The 27,797-nt window shown below is 42.8% G+C and overlaps 1 protein-coding gene and 1 pseudogene across 2 annotated transcripts in view; both read right to left on the bottom strand.

The window, feature by feature from the left end:
- The window catches only part of ADAM23 (ADAM metallopeptidase domain 23), a 140,128-nt gene extending 133,150 nt beyond the window's left edge, over positions 1–6,978 (bottom strand). For both annotated transcript variants that reach the window (XM_024563961.4, XM_053919001.2), the window contains exons 1-2: positions 6,499–6,978; positions 5,141–5,358 (exon numbers count right to left, since the gene is read on the bottom strand). In XM_024563961.4, coding sequence (XP_024419729.2) covers positions 5,141–5,358; positions 6,499–6,712 — 432 coding nt within the window. In that variant the 5' untranslated portion in view covers positions 6,713–6,978. The remainder of the gene's footprint in view (positions 1–5,140; positions 5,359–6,498) is intronic.
- A 556-nt stretch (positions 6,979–7,534) lies between these two features.
- LOC112307941 (striatin-4 pseudogene) lies at positions 7,535–24,079 on the bottom strand (annotated as a pseudogene).
- Between the last annotated feature and the right edge of the window lie 3,718 nt (positions 24,080–27,797).

Below are 27,797 nucleotides of genomic sequence, written 5' to 3'. Positions count from 1 at the left end.
AGTAGGACACAGAGAAAGCAATTTTTGACTAATGGGAAGTTTCAGGAAAAGGTCTGAACAGGAAGAGAATATACAACCCCAAATCATGCCTCTTTCGCATAACGATTATTTTTGGCCAATTATTTTTAAGAATCAGCAAACACAAAAGCAGCTCTGAAAAATGGAGCAGAAGTTACCCTTTTATAAGAGGCATTTACATTTGTAAGGAATCTCCATTGGTAAGGGTATCTCCAAAGGAGAAAATGACTAAAATTGCTAGAAACTTTTATCAAAGGAGACGGCAGAGACGTAAATCTGCGGAACAGCCGTAACCTTGTTTACCGTGCTTTCCCCACACCCTCCCGGAACTGCCGCCCCACCGCCAACATCTTATGTCTTCAGCTGAAGATGTTACTGAAGGCAATGGCATGGACCATTTTGAAGAGTTACTCAGTTTTCTTGGGCCTCTCTTATGTACACAGGAGGTCTACATGTTATGAAATTTGTTTGTTTTTCTCCTATTTAACTCTTTTTTAAGACAGGGTACGTCTCAGCCAAGAACCTAGTAGGAAAGAGAAAAAGTTATTTTTTTCTCACCCATAGATTCATTAACTTTCTTAGGAACAGACCTCAAAGATAATTTGAGAATTATCTCAAATTGATTGAATGAATGAATGAATCTAAATAGCTTCTCCCTCTTTTTAAATGTATGGTCCATTTTATTCATATATTGCATTAGTGGTTAATAAAGTGCTTATGTTTAGTAATCATAAAATTCCATTTACGCTTGCAAAAGTATCTACAAATGAAGAAGATATGTCTTGGTACCAAAGCAAAACTAAATTTTTCCATTTCAGACCCGAATATTTCTACATGATGGTAAACTGACATCCTAGCTAGTAAGAAAAAAATTATAATAAATCATCACAAAATAAAATAACCTGAAACACCAATCCAAAAGAACCTATGCACACCAATGTTCACAGCAGCAAAATTTACAATAGCCAAGTGCTGGAAGCAACCTAATTGCCATTCAGTAAATGAGTGGATCAAAAAACAATGGTACATTTACACAATGGAATTCTATGCAGCAAAGAGAAAGAAGGAGATCTCACCCTTTGCGACAGCATGGATGGAACTGGAGAGCATTATGCTAAGTGTAGGTGTGATACATGCAGTGCAAAAACCAGTGAAATAAGCCAGGCAGTGAAGGACAAATACCATATGATCTCACCTCTAACTGGAACATAATCAACAAAAGAAAACAGCAAACAAAATATAACCAGAGACATTGAAATTAAGAACAATCTAACAATAGCCAGAGGGGAAGGTGGAGGGGACAGTGGGGAAAAGGGTTTTCAGGAACTCCTATAAAGGACACAAGGACAAAACCAAGGGGGAGGGTGGAAGCAGGGGAGGGAGGTGGGTTTGGCTGGGTGGGGGGGAGTGGTGGGGAGAAAATGCAGACAACTGTAATTGAACAATAAAGTCATTTAAAAAAGAAAAGAAAAGAAACTTGAATTTGAATAAGCTAATAACTGTTTAGACTGAGGTCACCATATTCCTCATCTGCTCTGAACCATCTTGGTTTATGAGTATTGTCTCAGCACAATTATTAAGTGTGCCCTCTTTCACTCTTAAACAATGGCGGAGTTTAGGCAATACATTGTCCATCACCCTATATGGAGATAAAGAGATTCTGATAGAGTAGGTAGTTAGCCAGGCGTGAGCAGAGCAGGACCAATAGGCCAGGTATAGACTGTCACGGGGTCAGAAAGTCCTAGGTGCCTAGCAATGGGCAAAGCTAGAGAAAAGAACTATTATAGTCTGGAACCTTGGCCCCGCAGGTGACGCTCCTCCCCTAGCATATCAACAGTCACACAGTTAGACCCCCTTAGCGAAGGAACAAGGGACTAAGGGACCAGAGAATAACCTCGTACAATTACTCTGCAAGTCCTTGCACGACCACTCCCTTAAGCACTAAGCCCTCAGGACAATGAGGTACTAATCAGCATCAAATGATCTTAAGAACAAAACCTCAGGCGTGTAGACCACAATGACAGATTTTTGGTCAAAAGAGAGATAACATCTAGGCTTCAGCTGTGGCAAAACCAGATGAACCACCTCCAAGGCTGACACGAGGGCCAGCTGTGATAACTAATGACCCCTGGCGCTGACTAATCAGTAGAGACCACAACCCTGAAAAAACAAACCTGGAATGCTGACAAATATTCTAATAAGATCCTCCCCTAAAATCTCCACCTTTGGAAAACAGATTAAAAAACCCTAAGACAAAGGGCCTAGACCACGTGTGATATCTCTTCCTCTCCCCACTTCCCCCTCTCCAGAGTACACCCTTGCCTTCTTTCTCAGGCGCACACCTTTGCTCTCTTTCTCCTAAGCTCCTGGGGCCCTACTGTTGCCTCTGTAACTTGCTCCCTGAGTCCACACAGCCCAGCTGGCTCACTTCTTCAACCTCTGTGACTTTCCAAATAACCTTTCTTGCATTAGACTTCTTGGTACTGAATTCTTTCTTAGCCAAGTCAAGATCCGAGGTCCAACTCTAACATTCACAGTTAACAATTCCGCAAGGAAAACTGAAAGGTTTTCAAAAAGCACTGGTATTACAGAGGTGCTTTGTACCACCTGCTCTTGAATGCACCAAATTTGAAAGAGTTAAACATTTTAACTTTCATATCCGTAAAGTAGTAAGTCCTGATCAACACTGAATACTTTATGAAATAAATACAAAAATCTGCCATGCAACCCATATCTGGGACTTTCCCTCTCCACATCTACCCCCCAACTTGGAGAATCCAGGAGAATAGCACAGTGATTCAGCGTTTCTCAGGCATTCATTAAAATGTGCTTGAGTGCCATGAAATCAGGGAGGAAAAAAGGTACATAGTACACGGATATTAGAATCAAAAGTTATAGAGGCAAAAATCCTGACATTCTATACTGCCTCTCTTGCTGAAGTATTTATAAAGCAGCTAAACTAACAAGTATCTCTCATCACTATTATTAGGCAAGTCATCCTAAGATCCAAACAGAAAGCACTGGGAACTCTTTTTGTCAACTAGTTCAAGAGGTGCTTAAAGACAGAAGTAGAATTGAAATCCCAGAAGACAAAGGGAAGTGTCAGGGGACACACCATTGCAGAAGAACACTGTTTATACCTGCGTGGTAGCACTTTTCAGAATCTTGCTTATCTCATTTTTGTGTCTCCTGGAAAATGGACACGTCTTGTTCCTCCTGGTACCCTTTCTCTCTTATCTGAATCTGGAGCATAGTACTTTGCACATGGAAATGTGCAACAAATGTTTGTTGAATTTAATAAGAAAAGAAGAAAAGTGCTTTCAAATATAATTACTTTGTAAATTTATTTTTTGAAGATAAAAGAAGCCCCACCACCCTGGGGAATGAGAAGTGGAGAGGCAGAATCATTCCAACAGCAGGTATGAGTTCCATAGAGAGAACTCTATTCCTCTACACAAATGAAGAGGGAATGAAGTTTTAACAAACCTATTATCATAGAAACTCAGCAATATTGCAGTCAAACCATGTCCCACCAACAGAGCAACCATATATGGTTAAACCATACGACAGGTGTTAGTCATAGCCTCCAATACTTGAGTTACAAAGAAGTTCCGCTGAAACTTCTTTCAACTCTCAGCTCAGGAGGGCTTGAACATTCTTCATCGTAGACTCTGAGGCAGTTTTTATTTCTTCCTCCAGTACCTTATGCAAAGGCACTGGAGTTTGAGGACTTGCCACTAGACCACAGACAGTCTCATTAATTAAGAAAGCCGTAAAAGGGACCTCAAAGCATTCATGAAGAGGACTCTTCCTTAAAACCACCACCGACTCCTCCTATCAGCAAGACAAATGAGCAGACATGATCCAGGAGTCACCCCTGGAGCAGATGGGAAAGGGCTGCGAGAACAGAGACCCATTCATCTCAGCCGAGGCGGGGAACCGCCACTTGATAGCACTGTGAAACCAAATCAACTTCCCCAGTAATAATAATCAACACAAAGGAAACATTTTCTCAGAAACCTGCCTGGTAAAAAATAGTAAAAATGAATATTCAGGTCTTTTGATTTTGTAATACCTGTTTCACAATTAGCTGTTTTAAAGTTCCCTAAAAGCCTTAAATTTCTAACTCCCCATTTGTAAAATGGAAATAGATAGTTACCACTTACCTTCATTTTAGAAAACTAAGAAAACAGTAATGTAAACCACAGGTACCTTTCTAAAGTTCTAGATGTTTAGACAGTTACTGTCCTCAATTAAACAAGGATAGTCCCAAGTAAAATATTTGACATACAGACTCAATTTTCTGCTCCTGTGTTAATCTGCTTGGGTCCAGAGTATTCTTAACTCAAATAAAGAATAGTAAGCAAGAAAAAAAAGATCCCATAAACTTTTTGGATATTAAGCACCTTCACCCGCCACTGAATGCCTTTTTAAAATCAGTGCCACTTTCTGAACCAGCCTGAAAGTAAAGTGACCACGTACAATGAATGCAGATAGTCTGAAGTCTTATGCTGACCAAAATTGGTCTCTATATTATATAAATGGTTTGCTAATATTCACCATAATCTTTTAAAATGTCAAACTGTTTACCTACTGAAAATATAACAGAAAGCATTTTTTCCCTATTGATCAATTAAAGAAAGAAAGCAGTTGTTTAAATTTAAACATTCAATTTCTAAGTGAAAGACTGTTGGGGGAATCTGCAGCCAAACAGCCTCAACTAACAATCTTCTGTGTCCAGCTTGAAAGCAGTTTTCATCATGGGAGGGAGAATACTGCACCCTTACATAAAGCTTCACAGACATAAGTCAGGACTGTAGACATAGTCACTTAACTATTGTTCGGTGTCCAATGACCTGGAAGATACAGGGACCAGATTTCAGCTGTTAAACTTATAAGGCCAGTAAAAAAATTCCAATTCCAGTTTAAAGTCAGAGCAGAGAAAGAGTAATCCTATTCCAGTGGATTCCCAGGTTGATTCCCTCCAGTTTCTCCCGTATCATGATATTGATTTCCTAATAAAACGTTGCAGTAAAATTTGTGAAAGCAGATTCTGGCAGAAAATCATATCAAAAGTAACTCTTTGTGGCAGCTACTTTTGCATACCCCGCCCCCTGCCTACCTTGTTATGTTTTTGCTGGTGCCTTGTCTTTGTGTCAAGAATATGGTAAGAGCTTTCAGAGTCTTGGTTGATATAATACACGAGTCTTGAAGGCAGTGTGATTTCTTTCTGCATTGCATTGCTGTAACTGGTATTACTGCTGCTATTCTGTTGCAAGGTGTTGTCTTCTTCTGCCAGGACTCCCATTTTTTTTTCTGCAGTTTCATTCCAATGCGGAGCTGGTTGGGGAGAAAGGGGCAGGGGGCAGAAACATACACAAACACACACATATATACCCTATAAATACATACGTACCAAAATGCATTTTTTTCTATTAATGGCAAAAACAAGTTTCTTATTTGTAAGCAGGTAAGAAGTGCACACACAGGAAAGCAAGTTATTGCAACAATGAAATGGCCTGGATAAGTTAACAGCCAATAAGGCTTATACAATAATGTACTGTGGGTTTTGACTTATGTTCTGTATGTACATTTCTAACCAGTCTCAAATCTATACTTCTAAGTATGGGTTGGGGCAGAATGGACTTGAAGAAAGAGTCACTAAATGAACTTGCTCAGGGGTTGTGACCCTCATCTGAGTCCACAGAGGCTCAAAGGTATTGCCTAGGAGTACCCCACTGGAGAGCTCAGAATGCTCCTAAGATAACTTCAGTGCTAAATTCAGATTAACTGGTTCTTTTAACAAAATGGACAATTCCCTTTTCGTCTAACTTTGAGATGAGCAAAACTCCTTTGCCATAGAGGGATGCAGATGCTGGCAGCTTTCCAATTCTTTTCTGCGTTCCTGCCCAGGCCAGCTCTCTGTGTTCACTGATTTCCAGTGGTATTGAATATTATATTATCTGAATTTTTCATTATAATGACAGGCATTTTGAGAAATTACAAACCAAAGGTTTATATCCTGGAAGTTTCTCTTCCCTACTTCAATTCCAACAGCAGGGAATAAACCCAGAAGGTAATTTGAGGAAACAACACATTACCACTATTATCATTACATCCTTCCGCATTCACATTCAGGCTCCACCACCCAAGAAGCAACTTGCTCCCTCGCTGCATTTCCCGTCCACCGGGTTCCCCTCAGCCAAGTTGCACAGAGGGACCCTGCATCCACTAAACACCTTCCAGTGGAACCAACAGTAATTAGAATGGTTTTTTAGTGAATGCAACAGAAATGGACTTCAAAAAAGTGAACTGGAATAAATGGGGGTTTGGGAATGAGAAAGGTGGAGAGGCAGGCAGGGAGGCGCGGAAAGGCCGAGCTCGGGACGTGTCCGGAGCGCACGGACCCGCGTGCCCTTCGTTTTCCTTTGCAGGGCCCAGCAGGCAAGGCAATGCAAAGGGCACCGGGGCCATACCCACCGCTGGGTGCAGCAGCCCCCCAGGCGCGGGGCCAGGACCAGGCGGAGAGAGGAGGCAGCAGGAGAAGGACGAGGAGCAGGCGGCAGGGAGGCGCGCGGGCCAGGGCGCGGGCAGGCGCCGGGCCGGCGGGGCCGCCGCGGGGGTCGCTGGAGGATCGCGGACGGCTGCAACCCGCCGCGGGCAGCCGCCGGGAGCTGCTGCCGGGCGGCTTCATGGCTCATAGCTCCCGAGCGCCGCTCGGTATGGCGGGGGAGAGCGCCGGACTAGGCTGCGGGGAGGCTGCGGGCGGAGCCGGTCACGCCGGCTCGGCACGCATGGTGCTGCCGCGGGCAGGGGGTCAGGACTCGGAACTAAGGACTGGGCGGTGCCCCCTCCCCTGCTTGCGTCTCAGGCCCTCCGGGGGCGGATGCTGAGAGTCCGGGGGTCCCAGTCGCTCCGCCAACTTGGAACCTCCCCAGATGCTCCTCCCTCCCTGCGGCGGGCGCGGCCGCTTCAGCGACTGCGGGGGCTGCTGCTGGGACTGAGGATGCTGAGCCGGCTCGCGAGAGCGAGCGGCGCGGGGGCGCGCGGCGCGGGTGTGCTCCCTGCCCTCGAGAGCGCGCCCGAGAGCAGCTTCGGGTCCTGAAGCTGATGCTGATGCTGATGGGGATGCTGATGCTGTTCCCTGGCATTGAAAGCACTGCGCATGCTTTATTGAGGGGGGGGAGGGGAAAAAGCCTCAGAGTGATGCAGCAACCCAGGCAGCATCAGAGGTGATGGTGGCACCTCCAGAGTTGGGGGAAGGGGAAGCTGTCAGTTGGATTAGCCTGAAGGGAAGGAGTGCTGGAGCTTCCAGGCCAAGGATGATGCGCACGCAGAGAAAGCGACCTGCCCTCTCCACTACCCCATACCTTACATAGCCTTTTCTATTCCAATCCTCTCCACCTCCGGGAAAAAATTGAGGCCAGGCATTTTCTTCTTAATACTTTATTTCCTTCCTGCAAATAAATATATAAAGTATTGCTGCGAGGGAGGTAAAAATAGCGCGTCTCCTCATTTAGCTCGCGGGCAGCGGGTGGAACCAGAGCTGAGAAGCACGTTCTCGCTTTGCAGGCTGGCGGGCGCAGACGCTGAGCCGCCTCCCAGCCAACCAGACCACCTCGCAGGGATCCCCGGCGTGGGGGCGCTCCACGCGGGCCTCTGTTTCTGGGCCTGTGCCTGGGGGCTTTGCGGAAAACAGAAGCCGAAGACGTTTACTCAAAAGTTCAAAAAGTATGACTGGGTGTATTTGGGAAGGATTTAGAAATTCTGGCGGGGAAGAAATACGGAGATTAGAAACCGGGCGTGTAGCACCTTTCTTAGGAAATGCATGGTTTTTTAACCACGTGGGCATGCATGGGGGAGGACACGTTTCCAATTTTGAGATCCAGTCTTGACTTCTGAAAAGAGATTTTTCTCTCGATGCTTAAAAAAAAAAAAGTAAATCCCAGAGTCGCTGATTTAGGTAGGTTAGCATCCACTAAATCTGATGGTTTCAAATTAGGGACTTTGGCATACTTCTCACGCCAAACTCCCACAATGCAAGCATTCGTTTATTCACCCTTCCAACGACAGAGTGAGTAATAACAGTGTTGTCTTACGCCATTATTGGTATTTAAAATGGAGATAATAACATCTACTTTGCGGGATCAAGAATTTCACAATTCAAATAAAGAATGTGGATAAAAAGCACAGTAGCAATGCCAGGGCTCCCGGTATTGTTAGCCACGTTCTCCACCCGCACTTAACAAAGAGGAGGAGGGGAAGGGAGGAGACGGGGAGAGAAATACGGCCAGACAGGGGTCAGAGATCACCAGAGCTGTCAGGGAGTTAGAAACTAATATTAGCTCTTTTTTTCTCTATCAGAGCTAGGATATTAATTTATTACACATTTGTTAATGTAAACTTGTAATTGATGCTCCCCCCAATGAAGGCAGCAACGATTTCCTTTTGGCTCAGTATTGTTTCCCAAGAACCAAGCATGGTGTTTGCGGCACAGAGAAGGATGTCACAAAGAATGTCCTGAATGAGTAAATGAGCGGTGCACGTAGCAGAGCCGCGCTGGGGCAGGCTGGTGAACACTCCGCCTCCCTGTAGTTCCTTATAGTAGGTCAGTGTCCTCGGGGGTGCTTCCCTCAAGGCAAGTGTGTCCCGGCTAGGTTTTCCTAATTGGTATGTGACATAGTGATATCATTTTGAAAAGGGGCTTAGGAGAAAGGTGTTTGGGGAATGAGAAAGGAGAGGGAAATGAAAGGCAAAAGACGCCCAGATACAAAGTTATCTGAAGGGCATCTATTGCAATTGAGAGACAAGCTCTCAAAACCAGTTCCAAAAATTAAAGCCATGAGTCAGCCTGGACCAGCTGACCACCCACCAGTTTTAAGCTACATTTCCATGCAGGAGCGTTTACAAAGAAGGATGTTGTCTTCTGCATTATAATAAGAAGACTGCATTTATTTACAGGATTTTAATGGTTGAAAGCAACATAATGTGTCAGTAAAAGAGACAGTGAGTCAGAAAAGGAGTAATCACTCGGAAAAATTTACCAGAAGTCTGGTCCTCAAACCATATATTTACTGGAAGGTTAAAAGCAGAATTAAATATCCATTAAGTGGTTTATCTGTTAGATTTGGTAATATTCTCATTAAGTAGTTTGGAATGAGCTTACCATTGGATTGAGTGTGTGTGGAGTGGGGGGGGACGCTCACAGGTGGGAGGAGGGACTCAGCAAGCTGGAACGGAATGAAAAAAAGAAATGTACCAGAAGTCTGAGTGCTATCTGGCTCTGGTTAAATATGTGGGCGGGGTCTGAAGGGCATCAGGGACCTCTGGTGTGGCCTGGTCAAAGTGGTGGACGTGGAAAACTGCTGCAGCCATAGATGAAGGCAAGAGGCCGGGGGTTCATGGAAAGGACACTACACCAAGTGACGTGGACACTAAGTAAACAGAATAAAGGATGTGCGTTTTATGCCCCAGCAATTCCACTGCTGGGTATATATCTGAAGAAACCCAAAGCACTAATTTGAAAGAATGTATGCACCCCTATGTTCATTACAACAGTGTGTACAATAGCCAAGCTAATGCAAGCACCCAAGTGCCCATCAATAGTGGATAAAAAAAGCTGTGGTTTGTATATACAACTGAAATTACTGGGTCATAAAAAGAATGAAAACTTACTATTTGCAACAGCATGGATGCACCTAGAGGGTATTATGCTAACTGAAATAAGTCAGTTATAGAAAGACAAATACCATATAGTTTCACTTATATGTGGAATCTAAAGAACAGTATAAATGAACAAACAAAACTGAACTAGACTCATAGACACAGAGAACAGACTGATGGTTGCCATAGGGGTGGGGGCGTGAGGACTGGGTGGAAAAGGTGAAGGGATTGAGAAATATAGATTGACAATCACAAAATAGTCAGGGGGATGTAAAGTACAGCATAGGAAATACAGTCAATAATATTGTAATAACCACGTATGGTGTCAGACGGGAAGTGGAAGTATCAGGGGAACACTTTGTAAGGTATATGATCGTCTAACCACCATGTTGTACACCTGGAACTAATACAAAATAATAATGAATGTAAACTGTAATTCGAAAATTTTAAAATAAAACTAAAATAAAGGGTGTGTGCAAGCAGTGAGCCGAGTGTCTATACTGCTTATGAAAATACTTCAGCTGGTCTGGTGAGGGCAGCCACCGGAAATCCTTCTTTGCTATGATCTGTTGCAGGGGACAGAAGTGGACCCACTTGAAAGCAACCAGAAAACTGGGCCTGGACAGGGATAAGTGAAGGGTAAGGGTAGGAATATTATATTTAGAAGGATCTGTCTCAACAGGGCTGAGATTCTGGGAGAGAAGTAGAGAAAGGAATACAGAAGAGGGGCCCTAAAAGGGGACAGCAAGTGAAAAGCAGGGCAATGTAGCAAAGCAGATTCACAGGAGCAATTAGAATGGAATCATCATTTGGCCCAAAAGCCAAGGCCAAAGAAGGGGTGCAGCAAATGGGTGGCTGGCCGTGATGCTGGGGAGTGGTCTAGGAGAGTGAGAGCCACAGCACCGGCAGGGGCCAAGGGCGGCTACAACAGACCTGGCTGGGAGCAGAGGATTCTGTTGCAGATTCAGCTCTTCGAGGCTTCTCTAGGGTTTTTTGTTTGTTTGTTTTGTTCTTTTGTTTCTTTTTAGAATGGCTGGGAAGACTGATTTTACAAGTAGAAATTAATACCTCCAAGGAAAAAGACAATGGACTATTTCTTGGTGAAAGTAAAAACTGAGTGAGGTCTATTAGAGGGACTTCCCACGGCGTTCAGGGGTCAGCACACGTTCTCTACAAAGGGCCGGATGGTGAATATTTTAGGCCTCGTGTGCCCTATGGTCTCTGACACATGTTCTTTGGTGTTTTTTTCAACTTTTAAAAAAATGTTAAAATCAGGCTTTCATTTGTGAACATACCATTTTAACCATACATATGCATATAAGCGTGACTATATATGTGTTACGTGTATAAATATTTTTAAAATCTTTCATCAACTGCACTATGTCCTATGCTTGTGAGCAGAAAAGCATGTGCAACAGTCTACATGGCTCTAGTTCCAAACAGCTTCTTTAAAATCTAACTATTTGTGTAATGAATAAGTAGTTGCTTAATTCTTAATAGATGTCCATCACTTGAAGGGGTTCCCAAGGAAAGAAGCAGTTTTTCATTTAGAGATCATTCCCAGACTTTGACAATGGAGAGAAATGTCAGAAATCATTTGCTAGAAAAATACAAATACTGAAAAGATTCCAGAGTCCTCTTTTGCTAAGATGTATTTTCTGGTGAGTTTGGAGATGCTGAATGGATGCTACAGGCATGAGAGCTCAGAGGACGGAGTAGCACCCGCAGCGACAGCCCTTTCGGGCACCGGTCACCATCAGTGATCTGCCCATGGTCCTCTAACTCAACACGGAAGAGCAGCTTCGAGGCAGCAAGCTCCCTCTCCAGACACGGAGATGTCTCAGGCCACCTGACTCAAGTTCATGAACAGTAAGTCTACAAGTCTATGTCAAATACACCTGCTCATTCTGAAGGATGGACCACAGTGGGTCAGTTTCAGCAGTCAAGACGTGACTTATTCCAACCCTACTAGGAAAATAAATAAGTAATTATTACCCAAACTGCAATGGTCACAGACATTTCCAGTGGAATAGTTGAACAGATAAAAATGTATCAAAGTGTCAAATTGTGAAAATATCTGAAGAAAGATAACCACTGGAGGAACCTAAACTTAAGTTCTTTCTTAAATTTTTTTTATTTTTAAGTTACAGTTGATATTCAATATTATATTAGTTTCATGTGTACAGCATAGTGGTTAGATATGTATATAACTTACAAAGTCACCTTCCATATAAGTCTAGTACCCACCTGAAACCATACAGTTATTATAAGATTACTGACTATATTCTCTATACTGTACTTCACAGCCCATGACTCTTTTGTAATTGCAATTTGTACTTCTTAATCTTTTTACCTTTTCCACCCAGCCCCCTACCCACCTCCCATCTGGCAACCATCAGATTTTTCTCTGTATCTATGAGTCTGTTTCTGTTTTGTTTGTTCATTTATTTATTTTTTAGATTCTACATATAAGTAAAACCATATGACCCACGAATCTCACTTCTGGGTATTTATCCAAAGAAATCCAAAACACTACTTCAAAAAGATATATGCAACCTCATGTCCATTGCATCATTATTTACAATAGCTAAGATGTGGAAACAACCTAAGTGTCCACTGGTAGAAGATTGGCTAAAGAACACGAGGTACATATATACAATGGAATATTACCCAGCCAAAAGAAAGAATGAAATCTTACCATTTGTGACAATATGGATGAACCTAGAGGGTATTATGCTAAGTGAAATAAGTCAGAGAAAGATAAATTAAGTTCTTAAAAGATATTACATTAGATGAAGGTTAACTAGGAATTCCTGGTGGAATAGGATAAATTTAGAAGCAGTTGCTTTTCTCCCCACTATGGAAACGTTCGGGTAGTTTATCCCACAGTTGGATGCGTTTACAAGCTGTGGCACAAAGGGATAAACAGGTAAGTCATGATTTGTGGTGATGATATGTGCTACGAAAAACTTGAAAGAATTGTGTTCGTTAAGAATAATCACTGAGTCGACATGCAGTGATTAAGCCCTCACTAGGTCACAGAGCAGCGCTAGGAGTTTCTGCAGGAGTAAATTGCCATGTACTAATGGAGGGGGGATTGCCTCAGTACCTCAACTACTTTTCAAGACAGCACGTGAATTTCATCTGAAAAGGTTGGGACTCCAGCAACAGAATTAATATACTAATGTTAATCCCTCCCATTTTTAGGATAACAATAGCTAAGCCCTTCAGGAATGTTTACGTTAAAAATTACTGTGCATTTTACAGATTGTAGAGTAATTTTATCTAGTTTCTTTTGTTTAATCCCTCAATTCAGTGACGTAGAGAGGGCAGTTATTACTGTTCTTCTAGGAGCTCCATCTTGGATGCAAGGACACTAAAGCTCACTGGTTTGGGTTTTTGTTTTATTTATTGATATTTTTTTAACCTTAACCCAAGGATATGTTCATTGATGAAGGGAACAGAGAGAAAAAAAAACCCCACCATTGATGTGAGAGAGGAACACTGATCAGTTGCTTCCTGTATGCACCTCAACTGGGGATCAAACCCAAAACCTAGGCATGTGCCCTGACCAGACCCGAAGCCGCAACACTTTGCTGTATGGGACAACGCTCCAACCAACTGAGCCACCTGACCATGGCTATTTATTGATTTTTGTGTGTGAGAAAGAAACATCAAGTTGTTGTTCCACTTATTCATGCAATTTATCAACATACAAGGTTGATCCTTGTATGTGCCCTGCCCCAGTATCAAACCTACAACCTTGGCATATTGGGACAGTGCACTAACCAACTGAGCTACCCGGCCAGGGCCTCACTGGTGTTTGTACATTCCTGGCTGCACATTCAAGTCACCTGGAGAACATTAGCAACCCACTGATGTATTTAGAATCTTCAAGAATGGGATCCAACATCAGTGTTTGAAAAATCCTCCAGATTAATTGAAACGTGCAGCCAGGGTTAAGATACATCGGGTAAAGGGAGTTTCCAAGATCACACAGCTGCTCAACATTAGAACTTGAATTGGAACCCTAAATTCAAGTCCGATGCTGTCCCCAAGGTTTTCTTCTTTATTTTGGTTCTTATAACAAGTCAACCTTGAACTAGGAAAGAATTAAAAATTAATTTAGTATAATTGTTTTGTGATCTAAGAAAATACAGAATTAGAAAACCTTCGAGCCAGAAGTGACCTTTGAGATCATCGGAGTCCAAGCCCATAGCTACAATGTAGAAACAATGTACAATGTTTCTACAATTGTAGAAACGAAGATGCAGCACTGAGCTTGTTGCCCAAGGTCACACTAAGCTGTGACAGAACTTGGACTGCATTCACGTTTCTCTTTTCCAACTTTCCAGTACTTTCCATTGTTCTTTGCACATGGTCTATTTTTTTTAATTGACTTGCAGAAATTCTGGTCAGTCTACAATTCCATTTCTGGTCTCACATATGACAATGACTTGTAAAGATGAAGAAGCATAGCCCTGGGTGGTGTGGCTCAATGAATTGAGTGCCAGCCTACGCACCAAAAGGTCGCTGGCTCAATTCCCAGTCAGGGTACATGTCTGGGTTGTGGGCCAGGCCCCCAGTCAGAGGCATGCAAGAGGCAACCACACACTGATGTTTCTTTCCCTCTCTTTTTCCCTCCCTTTCTTTCTGTCCAAAAATAAATAAATAAAATCTTTTTTATTTTAAAAAGCTTTTAAAAAATAATAATAGCAATAATGATAAGGAGGAGGAAGAAGAGAAATTATTTATGCAGCACTTACTATGTACCAGATACTGTGTTAAGCCCATTATCTGTATGATCTCATTTAATCCTCATACAACTCTATGGAAGTCCTAATTCCATTATTACCCCCATTTCAAGGGAACAGAGGCTTGGAGAAGTTAAATGACTTGTGTACGGTCACATGACTACTGTGAAGCAGGGCTGGCCCAGGAACCGTGTTTGCCTGACTCCAAAGTATAAACTCATGAACACCGTTAACCTAGCAAGTATAATAATAAAACTCACCAAAAAAATTCTGAAATTCAATCCTCTGCCCATTCCACGTTTAAACAGCAATTAATTTTGTTTATAACCGGAGACAAAAATCCTTGATGCCATATAATCTATTTGACCACTGTCCCAAAGCAACTCACCTGACACAGTCTCTTTAAAGGACCTATAATACTGTGGTATCAGGACACTCAGCTATAAATACAATTTTACATTTTATTTTTGTCTGTTTAAAACCACTGACACATCAATCCATACACAGGACTGTTTTGAATTATGTTTCCAACTTCACATTAGAGATTTTATACAATTCTTTTATAATTTCCAAAACAAAACCTAATGGCGATCCAGACATCCGTTCCTTTCATTGAAATCTACTCCACAGGAGGGGCCAACATCCTTACTTACAGATAATTGAATTTTTTCTAAATGTTAAATTAACCAATATAGCCACCCATTAAATTTAATTTCATTGTGATTGTAATTAACAACATTTATTAATCTACCCCATCAAATACTGTAATATTAGCTTTTACCACATATTGACATGTTCAGATTTCTAAAGATATAACTATGAGAGCTTAAACCTTGATCAGGTGTCATGAATTGTTTTTATTCTGTTGTCCTACGGCAAAGAGTTGACATTTATATAGTCCCTTGGATCATGTGACATGCTTTTGCACACTTTTTATCATTTCCTATACATATCGAAACAAGTAAGTTAGAGCTGAACTAGCTGTATTATTTCTGTTAGGTTGTCAAGGGACCAGACTCTTCATGTCATGGACATAGACGTGGCTCAGCGCTGGAAAACAAATAATAGAGACAGACGATCACTTCTCCAGAAGGAAAAGATAAATGCTAAGACTCTTCGGAATCCAGTTCTAAGAAGTTTTATTTACTATTCTGATAAATTATCCGAGGGATAAATTGCATGCTGAAATGCGCTGTCTTGCAGAAAACATTAAGTTCTTCATGTAATAAAACGTTTGGGTCAACTAAGATAAACTATAAACAAATTTTCTGGGGCTGTCTGACATGGCCTGAAAACTAATAGAAGAATTTCAGTATCAAAAGTAAGTTTTGGCAAAAGCAATCTAAACTGTTTATATACAGAAATAGCTATACATCCCACCACCTTCAAACATCACTGTACACATAGATTACCATCCGCATTACAGCTGGCAATCACACACACACACACACACACACACACACAGTCCTTCAACACCAGTATGGGAAACAGACTATGGAGTCGGCTGTTCCTTGAATAGAACAACGTCATCTAAAAATGCCAACAAAACAACATGGATGACCAAATAGAAAATATGACCAAAATTACAACCAAACTAAGGTCTACAAGCCCTATAAAGTAATTGGAAGTGGTCCAGGAAAAATGTCTTTTAAATGACCAAGCTGCTACCCGCTGAGAACAGCCTAAAAAGATAAAAGAACGATGCCAGCTGGTAAGATAAAGAATGAAAGAGAGATATTTTCTAAGATTTAAAATCTTAGTGTAGATAAGATGAACATAACCATCCAAATCCTAAAATATTTTAATGAAGTGGTAGCATCTGAAATTTGAGAGATACATTTTGGGCAGATAACAAGTAATACCACATATCATGTTAAATTCATTTGTAGTAGACCCTTGGGGAAACGTCTCTGCTCAGAGATTTCTCAACTTTTGAGAACATTCAGTAGGTCCCCGAGGCCATGTCTGTACTTCACGGCCTTGCTTCCCCGGAGGCTCGCCAAACCCAGCCCTCACTTGCTCATCTAGGACCAGGAACCTGCCTCCAGACGGACCACTCACGGCGTCTCCTCTTCCAGCCACACTCCATAGGCTCAGTGTGGTCAATCAAGTCTCTGCTCGAGACTTTTTTTGAAGACCATTTTTTAGAGGAGTTTAAGGTTTACATCAAAATTGAGGGGAAGGTGCAGAGCTTTTCCCTACACCCCCACTCCCACACATGTGCAGCCTCCCCCGTTATCAACATCCCCCACTGGAGGGGCACATTTGTAACAAATGATGAGCCCATACTGACACGTAATCACCCAAAGTTTACAGTTTACATAACAATCACTCTTGGTGTTATGCATTCTAGGGGTTTGGACAAGTGGATGATGACATATACCCAGTATTATAGTATTTTACAGAGTATTTGTCCTAAAAGTCTGTGCTCCACCTATACACCTCCTTTCCCAACCTTTGGCAACCACTGAACTTTTTACTGTCTTCACAGTTCTGCCTTTTCCAGAATGTCATATAGTTGGAGTCATACATTATGTATTCTTATTGGATTGGCTTCTCTCACTTAGTGATATGCATTTTGTGGTTCCTTCATGTTTTTTCATGGCTTGGGAACTCATTTCCTTTGAGTGTTGTATACCAGTCCGTTGTCTGGCAGTACCACAGCCCCTTTATTCATTCACCTACTAAAAGACATTTTGGTTATTTGCAAGTTTTGGCAGTTATGAAGAAAGCTGCTATAAACATCTGTGTGCAGGTTTTGTGTGAACATAAGTTTTTCACACCCTTGGGTAAATACCAAGAAGCACAACTGCTGGATATTTAGTTTTGCAAGAAACCATCCAACTGTCTTCCGCAGTGGCGGTTGCATTTTGCATTCGCACGAGCCCTGTGTTAGAGTTCCTGTTGCTCCACACCCTCCCCAGCATTTGCGTTGTAGGTCTGACCATTCTAACAGGTGTGTAGTGGCGTCCCTTTGCTGTTTTAATTTGCACTTTCCTGATGACCTATGATGTGGGGCATCTTTTCACATGCTTGTTTGTCAGCTGTATATCTTCTTTAGTGAGGTGTTTAGTTAGGTTTTTGGCCCATCTTTAAATTGCATTTTTTGTTTTCTTATTGTTGAGTTTTGAGGGTTCTTTGTACATTTTGGGCAACAGTCCTTTCTCAGATGTGCCTTTTACACACATTTTCTCCAAATCTGTACTTCTCTTTTCATTCTCGTGACATTGTCTTTTTCAGAGAATAATTTTTTAATTTTATTATAATAAAGTCCAGCTTGTCAATTATTTCTCTCATGAACTATATATTTGTTGTTGTATCTAAAAAGTCATCACCATATGCAAGGATTCTTGGGTTTTCTCCTATGCTATCTTCTAGGATTTGTAATTTTGCATTTTACATTTAGGTCTGTGATTTATTTTGAGTTAATTTCTGTGAAGAGTGTTCGGCCTGTGTCTAGATTCACTTTTTTGAATGTCAATGTCCAGTTTTTCCACCACTCTTTGTTGAAAAGACTATTGCCTTTCTCCTTTGCCAAAAATAAGTTGATTATATTTATGTGGGTCTATTTCTGGGTTCTCTGTTTTGTTCCGTTGATCTACTTGTCTATCCATTCATTGATACCACATTGTCTTGCTTTATATATGGCTTTACAATAAGTCTTAAAGTCAGGTAGTATCTGGCCTCCAACTTTGCTCATCTTTTTCAATACTGTGTTGCCTCTCTATATAAACTTTAGAATCAGTTTATTGATATTAACAAAATAGCTTGCTAAAGTTTTGATAGGGATAGCATTATGTCTATAGATCAAGTTGTAAAGAACTAATATCTTGACAATATTGAGTCTTCCTATCCATGAACATAGAATATCCTTCTTTTTATTTTATTCAGAGTTTTATAGTTTTCTTCATATAGATTATATACATATTTTGTTAAATTTATACCTAAGTATTTTTTAGGAGGGTGCTAATATAAATGCTATTCCTTCTACAGAAGCCAAATAGAAGAGTTGAGCAGAAATGTGGTGGGAATCATCACACCCACATCTTTTTAGTCCTTAAAGGTGTCACTAATCCCTACTTTCCTTTCAGAAATATAATGTTGCTTCTGGTTTACTATGTTCCTATATAAAAGCAGTTCTAATCACTTCTACTTAGCCTTTCCCACCATAATAGGCCACCGTTGAATACATGAGAACGGATTTCAACAAAAAAGATAAAATTGGGGCTATAGTGCAGGTGGTGTTCAAAGCCATGAAATCACCTTACTGTATGAAAGTACCAAGGAAATGAGTGGACATAGAAGAACTGAGTACTGACCCCCTCCCGGGCACACCAAATGTAACAGGAGGGATGTGGGCAAGGGCACTGGAAAGGATCAACCTGTGAGATACGAGAGAAACCAGAGCAGTGTGGTGCCTAGAAGCAAAGAAAAGGATGTATTTCAAGAAGGAAGGATGACTCCACACCAGGAAGGCAAACAATCCAATTAAAAAATGGGCAAAGGACCTGAACAAGTACTTCTCCAAGGAGGACATACAGAGGGTCCAGAGACATATGAAAAGATGCTCAGCATCACTAGCCATAAGTGAGATGCAAATTAAAACCACAGTGAGATACACTTCACATCAATCAGAGTGGCCATTATAAACAAATCAACAAATAACAAATGCCAGCGAGGTTGTGGAGGAAAGGGAACCCTAGCACACTGTTGGCAGGTATGCAGACTGGTGTAGCCACTGTGGAAAACAGTACAGAATTTCCTCAGAAAACTAAAAATGGAACTGCCTTTTGACTTGGCAATTCCACTGCTGGGACTATACCCTAAGAATCCTGAAACACCAATTCAAAAGAACCTATGCACCCCAGTGTTCATAGCAGCACAATTTACAATAGCCAAGTGCTGGAAGCAACCTAGGTGCCCATTGGTAAATGCGTGGATCAAAAAACTATGGTACATTTACATGATGGAATACTATGCAGCAGAAAGAAAGAAGAAACTCATACCCTTCACAGCAGCATGGATGGAACTGGAAAGCATTATGCAAAGTAAAATAAGCCAGGCAATGACAGACAAATAACATATGACCTCACTTGTAAGCGGAACCTAAACAACAAAACAAACAAGTGAACAAAATATAACCAGAGACATAGAAATAAAGAACAAACTGACAGAAAACAGAGAGGAGGGCAGAGGGGGATAACAGGGCAAAGAAAGGAAAGGGTCATCAAGGAACATGTATAAAGGACCCATGGACGAAGACAATGGTGGGGGGAGGATTGAATGTGGGAGGTGGGGGTGGGTAGGGCGGGGAGAGTAATGGGGGAATAATGAGGACAACTGTAGCTGAACAACAATAAAATAAAAAGAAAGGGAAAGAAAGGTGAAGGAAGGAGTGATCAGCTGAGCCAGAGCACAGTGGGAGAAGAGAAATGAGGACTGAGAATTTCCCATTGAATTTAGCAATGCGGAGGCCTCAAAACTAAACTATACATATCTTTTTTTTTTCTCTGAAGGATTTATTGAGACAAGTTACACATACAAATCCAGGACAGAGAGGATAGGGCATGTAAACAAGACTCTGGAAGGAAGCACAAGGACTCAGGGTGGAACCCAAAAAAGAAATAAATAGAGGGAAGGAGTGGAGGGCTAGGAGAAGAGACTGACAGACTACCACACAGGGATAACGACATGGGGGCGTCTCCATTAAAATCCCATTTATTTATAAAGATATAGAGGGAGTTATGGGGACCCTGGGGACCCCACACCACCTTCCATGCACCAGGAAGGGGCAAGAAAAGGCCATCTTTCCCCGTGGTTGACCCTGTCGAGGGAAAGTGGCTGCCCTTGGAGGAGCATTGGGGGAGGTAGGGGTAGGTACCACCCCAGAGGGCATCGCCTGCTCCCCAGGCAGTTACCAGCCCTGGAGGCACTGGATAGTGTCTGGAAAGCTGTGTTAAGGGAACTAGAGGGAAGGGTGGTGGACTGGGTGTGCTTCCGGGGTGGTCCAGGCCCAGCATTCCCACTGAGGACAGCCTGGCTCCAGCTGGCTCCATGGCTCTGGGTGTACTCAGAGCAGGGGCATCTGGGGTTCCTCCCAGCACAGTTCCCACCCCTATCTGGAAGGATGAAGAGGAGAAATAAGGGTTCAAAGAAAAAACCTGGCGCTTCCGATGTCTTGGAAAAGCTGATCCCCAAGAGCACCCAGCCCTGGTTGTACTACCCCCAGAAGACAGCTAGAAGACCCGGAGTGGGTGTCAGGGCAGAGATGAAACTACCAGAGGCCATCTTGGAGGGTGTTTACTGAAGGAGGCAATGCCCCAGGCTGGATGCTGGGGGAAGGGCAGGCCACAGGGGTGGGCCTCCTGGGTCAAAGGCCTTTAGCACCATCAGGCTGAGGCCAGCGGGAAGAAGCAGAGCCTCTGGGCCTCCAGACTGAGGCTGAGTCATCTCTGTCCCAGCTGCCCAGCTCTGCTCCCCAGCCAGAGCCGGGGCAGGTGGGCATCATACAAGACCTTGGCTGGGGCTTCGGCACTGGCACTGGCAATGAGGGCCTTGCTGGGGTGGCAGGCAACAGTGCGGATGGCCTCCTGGTGCTTCTCATGGTGGGCCGTGATCTCCTGCACTCACATTTTGTTGTCCAGCCTCCACAGATGCGAGGAGCAGTGGTGGCTCTCCAACATCAGGAATACACCATTGGGGTTTATGGCCAGGTAGGTGGCCGTGTCCAGGTGAGCAATGCATTTCCCTGTCCAGTTGCCCAGGAAGCGAAAGCCTCTGCCGTCGTGGGCAGTGGTGGTGAGGGGCTGATTTGGATGACTCACCATCTGATTGATCTGGGTTGGGCCACTGCTCCCCTGGGACTCCAGAGTGAGGAGGGCACTGCCAACCTCCAGGTCATACAGAAGGTGTCCCCAAAGTGGAAGGAGGCCACAATGTGGGCAGGCTTGGTGCTGATGAAGGCCATTGAGGTGGAGATCCCATGATTGCTGGCTATGGGGGAGGTATAGAGGCAGGTCTGGCTGCTCCTACTGGGGTCCCAGATTCCAAAAGAGGCCAGGAGCTGGGAGGTGTGACATGAGTCCCCACGGCTCTCCAGGAAGTGGTTCAGCCTGCTCAGTCACAAACATGTTGGACGTCCATGTTAAGGTGTGAAATCTTCCAGCTGTGGATGCAGGCATCCGCCCCCACCACTGTAACAGCTCACTGTTCATGCCCATGGCTGCTGCCAACATGGGCCCCTGTGAGCCTGGAAGGCATGGCTAGGTTCCACGTGGAGCACAGCGTTCTTGTCTGTGATGGCCTTGAGAGGTTCCAGAGCATGCGCGGGCCACCAGAAGCAGTGAGCAAAACCAGATGGCTGTGGTGGAAAGCCAGGGAACAGAAGCGACCCCAGCACGAGTAGAAGATGAATTTGGGGTTCCACATCTTCCTAAAGGCATCTTTGCCATCAGACAGGTCACAGCTGAGGTTGTTGTCATTGGTGATGGTCAGATCTGTCAAGTCCCCCAGGCTCACCTCCCTTCCCCCAATAGTGTCCATGATGAAAACGTGGAGGAGAAGCCAAAGGAACTTTTGTGGGGCAAGGGCTGGGATGTGCCAAGAGGCGTGACAGTCACTTTGGGGATTAGCCCATCTACATCCCCTAGGTCAGCTAAAATTCCCTGTTGTGTGACACCCCCACACACCACAGCTTTCCAGCTCATGGTGAGTCCCTTCTCCAGAGCATCGCCAAGGCCCCGAGGGTCCGGAGAGGCCTCCCCATCCTCTCCTGAGCCCAGGAAGTCGAGCTCGCGGATGGCATCCTCTAAGTCACCCTCTTTGTTCTCATGCTCCATTTTGGTCACCAAGCCTTGGCTGGCAGCTTCACATGCTGCTTCTTGTGCTGCACACTGTCCTGTCCAGCTGGTTGTCCTCATCACTGCCCTCCTCGCTGTCTTTGTCCTCAGTTCTGCAGGAGGGAGGTCTGCCACAGCATTCTCTGCCATCTCTGCCTGCTGCATTCCTCTTGATCTCTTCCTCCATCTATTTCACCAGCAGTGACTCCCCACTGCTGAGCGCCGCCCCCAGGGCCTGCTGTGGCTCTGGGGGCCCCTTTGCTGGGCTCCATGGCCCCATTGAACTCCAACGAGCATCCCAGTAGGGACCACATGCCCTTGGGCCACACATCCAGGGTAGTGTCCGTGTAGCCCATCTCTTCCAGGAACTGTCAGAGGAGCTACCACCCCTCCCACACCAGTGGGCTGTTCTCCAAGGTGACCAACTCCACAGGGCTATTGGAGACTTGTTCTGACAGTTCTGTCTCTTCCCCCTCTGGTTAGAGTCTGTCTCAAACTTCAATGAGTGCTGTTTGGCCCTCTCCTGCTGTGGCACATATTCTAACATCTTGATCCACTGCACCAGCTCTGTCTTGAGATGCTCTTGAGCCTGCAACTTGGCACATTTGGCCTCCACGCAGGCCCTCTCCACTTGGAAGCATGCCCACACAGGCTGGATAAAGTGCAGGATCCCGCAGGCTCAGAGCCTTAATCTTGCCTGGGCCAGGGGCTGCCCCTGCTGCTGCCTCCCTTAGCAGCTGGATGGGTCATGGGACCCTCCTGTGCAGCTGGTGCCACACCCGAGCACAGGGAGTTGCAGGAGGAGGCCCCTAACGCCACCTCCCCCTCCAGCAGCCCCTAAACTATACATACCTTGAGGACAACTGTTTGTTTCCTTGTGTTTGTCCTGTGGCTGTTAAACCCCGGGAGCACCTGAGGACTATGCAGCTGCTTCTGCCCAGATGCTTTGTCTACAAGTTGTAGTGACTTATTAGAATGCATTTAGTGCTATTACACTCCTTTATCAGAACAACATGTAATTAAAAAAGAGCTTTTACAGACCTCTGAAAAGGTGATTTTTTCCACTGTAATGCAGTGTCTTGCTTAAACACTTTTTAACCTTTGAGGAAAGAGATTTCGTTTGTCCAAGGCAGTCCTGCAGCCTTGCAAAGAGCTCGCTTCGGCCTGCAGTAGGAAATGACGTTTTGCCCAGCTATGTGCTAGACGCCCCAGCAGCTGCAGCGTGGTGTACGCATGATGAGAGCAAAGAAAGGAGTCTGCTCGACCCACAAAATACTTGTTCTTGCCCACAACTCTAGTTCTGAGGAAGACAGAGACCTGGAGGAACATCAAAAGGACCTGAAGGCAGCATTCCCCAACCTTAGTCACATCAGGGCCTAAAACAAAAAGGCTAGTGTTTAATACTATCTGTATGACACACTGGGGCAAACGGAGAGGGCTTCTGTCTGCCAGAGGGGACAATCCCCGTGGTTTCGGTCACCTCAGATGCCGTCTAGGTACCCCAAAGACCAAGAGGCTCAATATCTTCATGCACAATATGCCTAGGGATATCAGTTGAGAAATCCCGCCTTCAGTTCAGAAAATATGGATTCAGAAATATGGATTATTTTTCTCTACATTCTGAGAATCTAGCAGAGGGCTGCAGCCCTCAAAAACATTGTTGAATGGTGGCCATGAATGTGCAGTTTCCTTCTGACACCAGGGAATGGAGTGTGCAGGGTTCAAATAGCTGAAGTCCTAGATACTGGACTGACCATTCAGAATCAGTGTTATCAGAGGGTCCTGAGGGTTGTCCTCATCTATCATTTACACAGGTTTTAAATGTATGTAATATAAAAATGCAGCCAGCAGTGTGAGGCCAACACCAATTCATTGCTGGTAGGAATGCCAGCAGGTGCCACCGTTTTGGAAATGCAAACAATATGCCTTAACATTTTCCTACCCTTGGACTTTTAGGAATCTCTCCTAATTAAAATTTCAAAAATGCAAACAACATTTATATGCAAAGATATTTGCATAGTATTGCTTTGCACAACACAGGGCCTTGGTTAAGTTATTACTTTATGATAAAATTTTATAAAACTCTTTAAATTTCATTTACAAAGAGTTTAATGACACAGTAAAATGCTTATATTGCAGTACTAGGTGGTAGAAACAATACAAAATGACATACGGATTATAATTTCAATAATTAAAAATATATATATATGTTACATATATACCCACAACATATCAATATTCAGGAAATGACCATGTGACCACTGGGGATGAGATTTGGGGGAATTTTTGTTTTCTTCTCTTTGTCATTCCGTATTTTCTAAATTTTTTACAGTAATGCTGATATATCTTGATAAGCTATTTTAGTAAAATTATGTTTTTAGAATCTACAGTGAGATGTAAAGAGTTTATAATAGTAAGTAAAAAATCAAGATGCATAGTATTACAACTATTTAACTTTTGTAAAAAGGATATTGTTGTAAAAGATATATTTTTTGAAAAGAAAACTTCAAAATGGTAAATGTGGTTGTTTCTGGGTAATTAGATTGGGCAAATCATCATTCTCCCTTCTATTTTTCTGCATTTTTCAATTTCACACAATAAAAATATATTAATTTTATATTGATACCAGAAAAAAAAATCCTGACTTTTTATTCTAAATTCAAACATTAAGCAATACTTGGTAGAAATTTTTCAAAGTAGAAGACTAAGTAGGGCTAAGTTGGAGGAGGATCTAACAGGCATGCAAGGAACAAAATCTTTTGCAAAAACATCAGTGAGACTAAAACAGACTCATTGTAAGTGTGAAAAGACTTCGTTCAACCCCATTTTCATAATGGAGTCTGCAGTCACTGCGAGACTTGAGAACAGAGATTCAACTCTGACATTTTCTGTGCTGTCACAGATAGTGACTTCTCTCTCCGTCCCAAACAACTCCAGCTAAGGCCATTTTTTTTGTTGTTTAAAGCATTTCTAGAAACAAGATACTGTTGAACAGACATAAGGACAATAAAGATACAATGTCTCTTTGTTGGCTTATTTATCTTCAAGATGTTTTATTAAGATCCAGAGATGCCTGAATGACAATGGTCCCCAGATAGAGGGAGGTAACCGATGCAGATCGGAGAAGGTCAGAGGGCTTGTGGGGGGTGGGGCAGATTTTTGTCCAGAAGATGAATTGATTAAAAGACCTAATACATCTGAATATACTAAAAAGAGACTTAGCTGGAAGAATTTAGCCTTGAATTAGCAAACATGAAGAGCAAGATCATTATTAAGTCCCAGAAAAGCAACAGGCAAGAAAGGAAAAGTCATTATATAATATCAGCTACCAATAACATTTCATAGCAATAATAAACCATAAATACTAATCTAATCAAAATTGTGATATGAATATATTGGGAGGTTGGATATATACATGGGTGAGTTCTTATCTGCTGTAGCAAATTCCACAGCAGGGAATCAATAAACTATGTATAACACCCACTAAAAACAAGTAGTAATATAGGCATGTTATTTAGGTATATGAAGGTAAGTACCAAAAAAAATTCACTAATAGTGGTCACAGAAGTGGCGAGGCTTGCTGCCGAGATATGGGCACATCTAGGATGGAAAGACACAGTAGGAAGGGCTGATATAACTAAACCCATTTCTCTCACCAAACCTGTAACAAGTTCCCTTAGGGGCTTTCTTTGTGAGTAGATGCTTAATTACCCCCTGCTCCCTACTCCACTTCAGTGTTTGCTTTTTATTGCAAAAAAATAGGAACATCTGCTCTACAGTCACTTCTGTTTATTTGGAAGATTGAAAAGTTATTTAAATAAATGAGCATTTCATTCTTCTGCACGGTTTTTGTTTTGCAGAAACCATCTTTTCATAATCAGAGGGTGCTGAGTATTTCAGTGGTTCCTTGCTTCCTCCCACCCACCCCCCTCCCCTTCCTCACTGGGCTGAACACATTTGAAAGACAATTTGATGCATTTAGCCATACACAAGTGCCATTAACCACATGTGGTTAATGAGTCTAAATTTAGACCTACTACCTTTGAAAGTCTCATTGTCTCTTTCATTGATAATACCTTTTATTCTCTGTAATAGGGAGAGGTCCAATTTTTCTGTGTGTGAAGCAAGGAGTTTTATCATTTTTCCTTAGTAGTACTTAAAATGTTTTCATTGCATGAAATTTGAGTTTTGACTTCAGATTTTTTTTTTTACTTTTTTTTCAAGCTGATGTGATTGATTATTTTAGCCAAAGATCCTAGTAGGATTTCTGTGTGTTCCAACAGAAACAGACAGACAGCCTGTTCCCCAGGCTTATGTTTCTCTGCGTTTCTTTTTTGTTGTTTTTTGAGGCGCACACACAGACAGTTACACTTCATGGAGTTGCATCCAGCCAAGTAACTATGTTCCGGTGAGGGTGCAGGAAAAATCACCTCTCCCAAGAATTCCTAACTCTGCCCAAGGGAAATGTGTCTTGAAGAGCCGTATGCAGATAGGAGGCAACTTGTTTGTGCTGCTGCTGGAACGTTAATTTCACGGGAAGACAGGCTGTGGGCGGCCCTGCGCAAACAAAGAACACCAAACAGAGCCCAGTTAGCCTGGGGCAGTGAAAGTCACACTCTCTTTTAAAACACGTTTTTAAATACTGATACTGCTTCTTGTCTTTAGTACTAAAGGTATATCTGTTCTTTGTCTAAGATGCTAGAAATTAAACTTGCTCTCTAGCACAAAGTACCTGCTGAACAGAAAAGCAGTGATGTTTTCCCTTTTAATTTTTTTACAATGATGAGAAAACTGAATCAATGGCTGCATTCTAGATTAATTTTACATTGCATTAAAACTACTCGGTATTAGTTTTTGACCAAGTCAAAACACCTAAATACAGTGCGTGTTACATTTTACTTTGTACTGATGGCAACAGGAAAACTTTTCACCCTTTTCTATCCATTTCTCAGTGACCTGTGTGGACCTGATCAGATAGATGTATTCACCTTGCCTGAACCTGGTAGATGGGTCCAGACTTAGCAGTTCCTGAGGAGCATGTAGTTCTGCATACGAGCCTGTATTTAGCTCTAGAGGTTGTTATTCTCCAAGAATATATTACATTTTGGAATTCCGTTTTGAGCTATTTAAAGCTGCATTTGGTCATTCGGTGGATTTGATGGTAATCCTGTATTTTGGCTACTTGGAACAAATCTAGACTTTTGGATCAAGTGTAAAATCTCTTCTTTTCCTATATTAATAGAGATATTAGATTTATCAGCCCTTGGATTTATAGTGTTGTGACCGTTGTGTGTGTGTATCTATATCATTTGGGGCATCAATTTTATAATCTAACATCTACTGGGTTTTGTTTGTTTGCTTGTTGGTTTTTGGTAATGGAGGAGCTAGGTTAAGAAGATTTTCCTGTGTTCAGGAAAATGATAGGCTGATATTTTCAAGGTCAATCTAAAGACTGCCTTTGATTTTAAGTTTTTATCCATCTCTCATACCCAGGCCTTCATTCAGAGTCTGGAAAGAAGTGAGA

This window comes from Desmodus rotundus, chromosome 2, assembly GCF_022682495.2.
Source record: "Desmodus rotundus isolate HL8 chromosome 2, HLdesRot8A.1, whole genome shotgun sequence".
Taxonomy (NCBI): Eukaryota; Metazoa; Chordata; class Mammalia; order Chiroptera; family Phyllostomidae; genus Desmodus; species Desmodus rotundus.
This window is presented reverse-complemented; position numbering and strand designations above follow the sequence as displayed.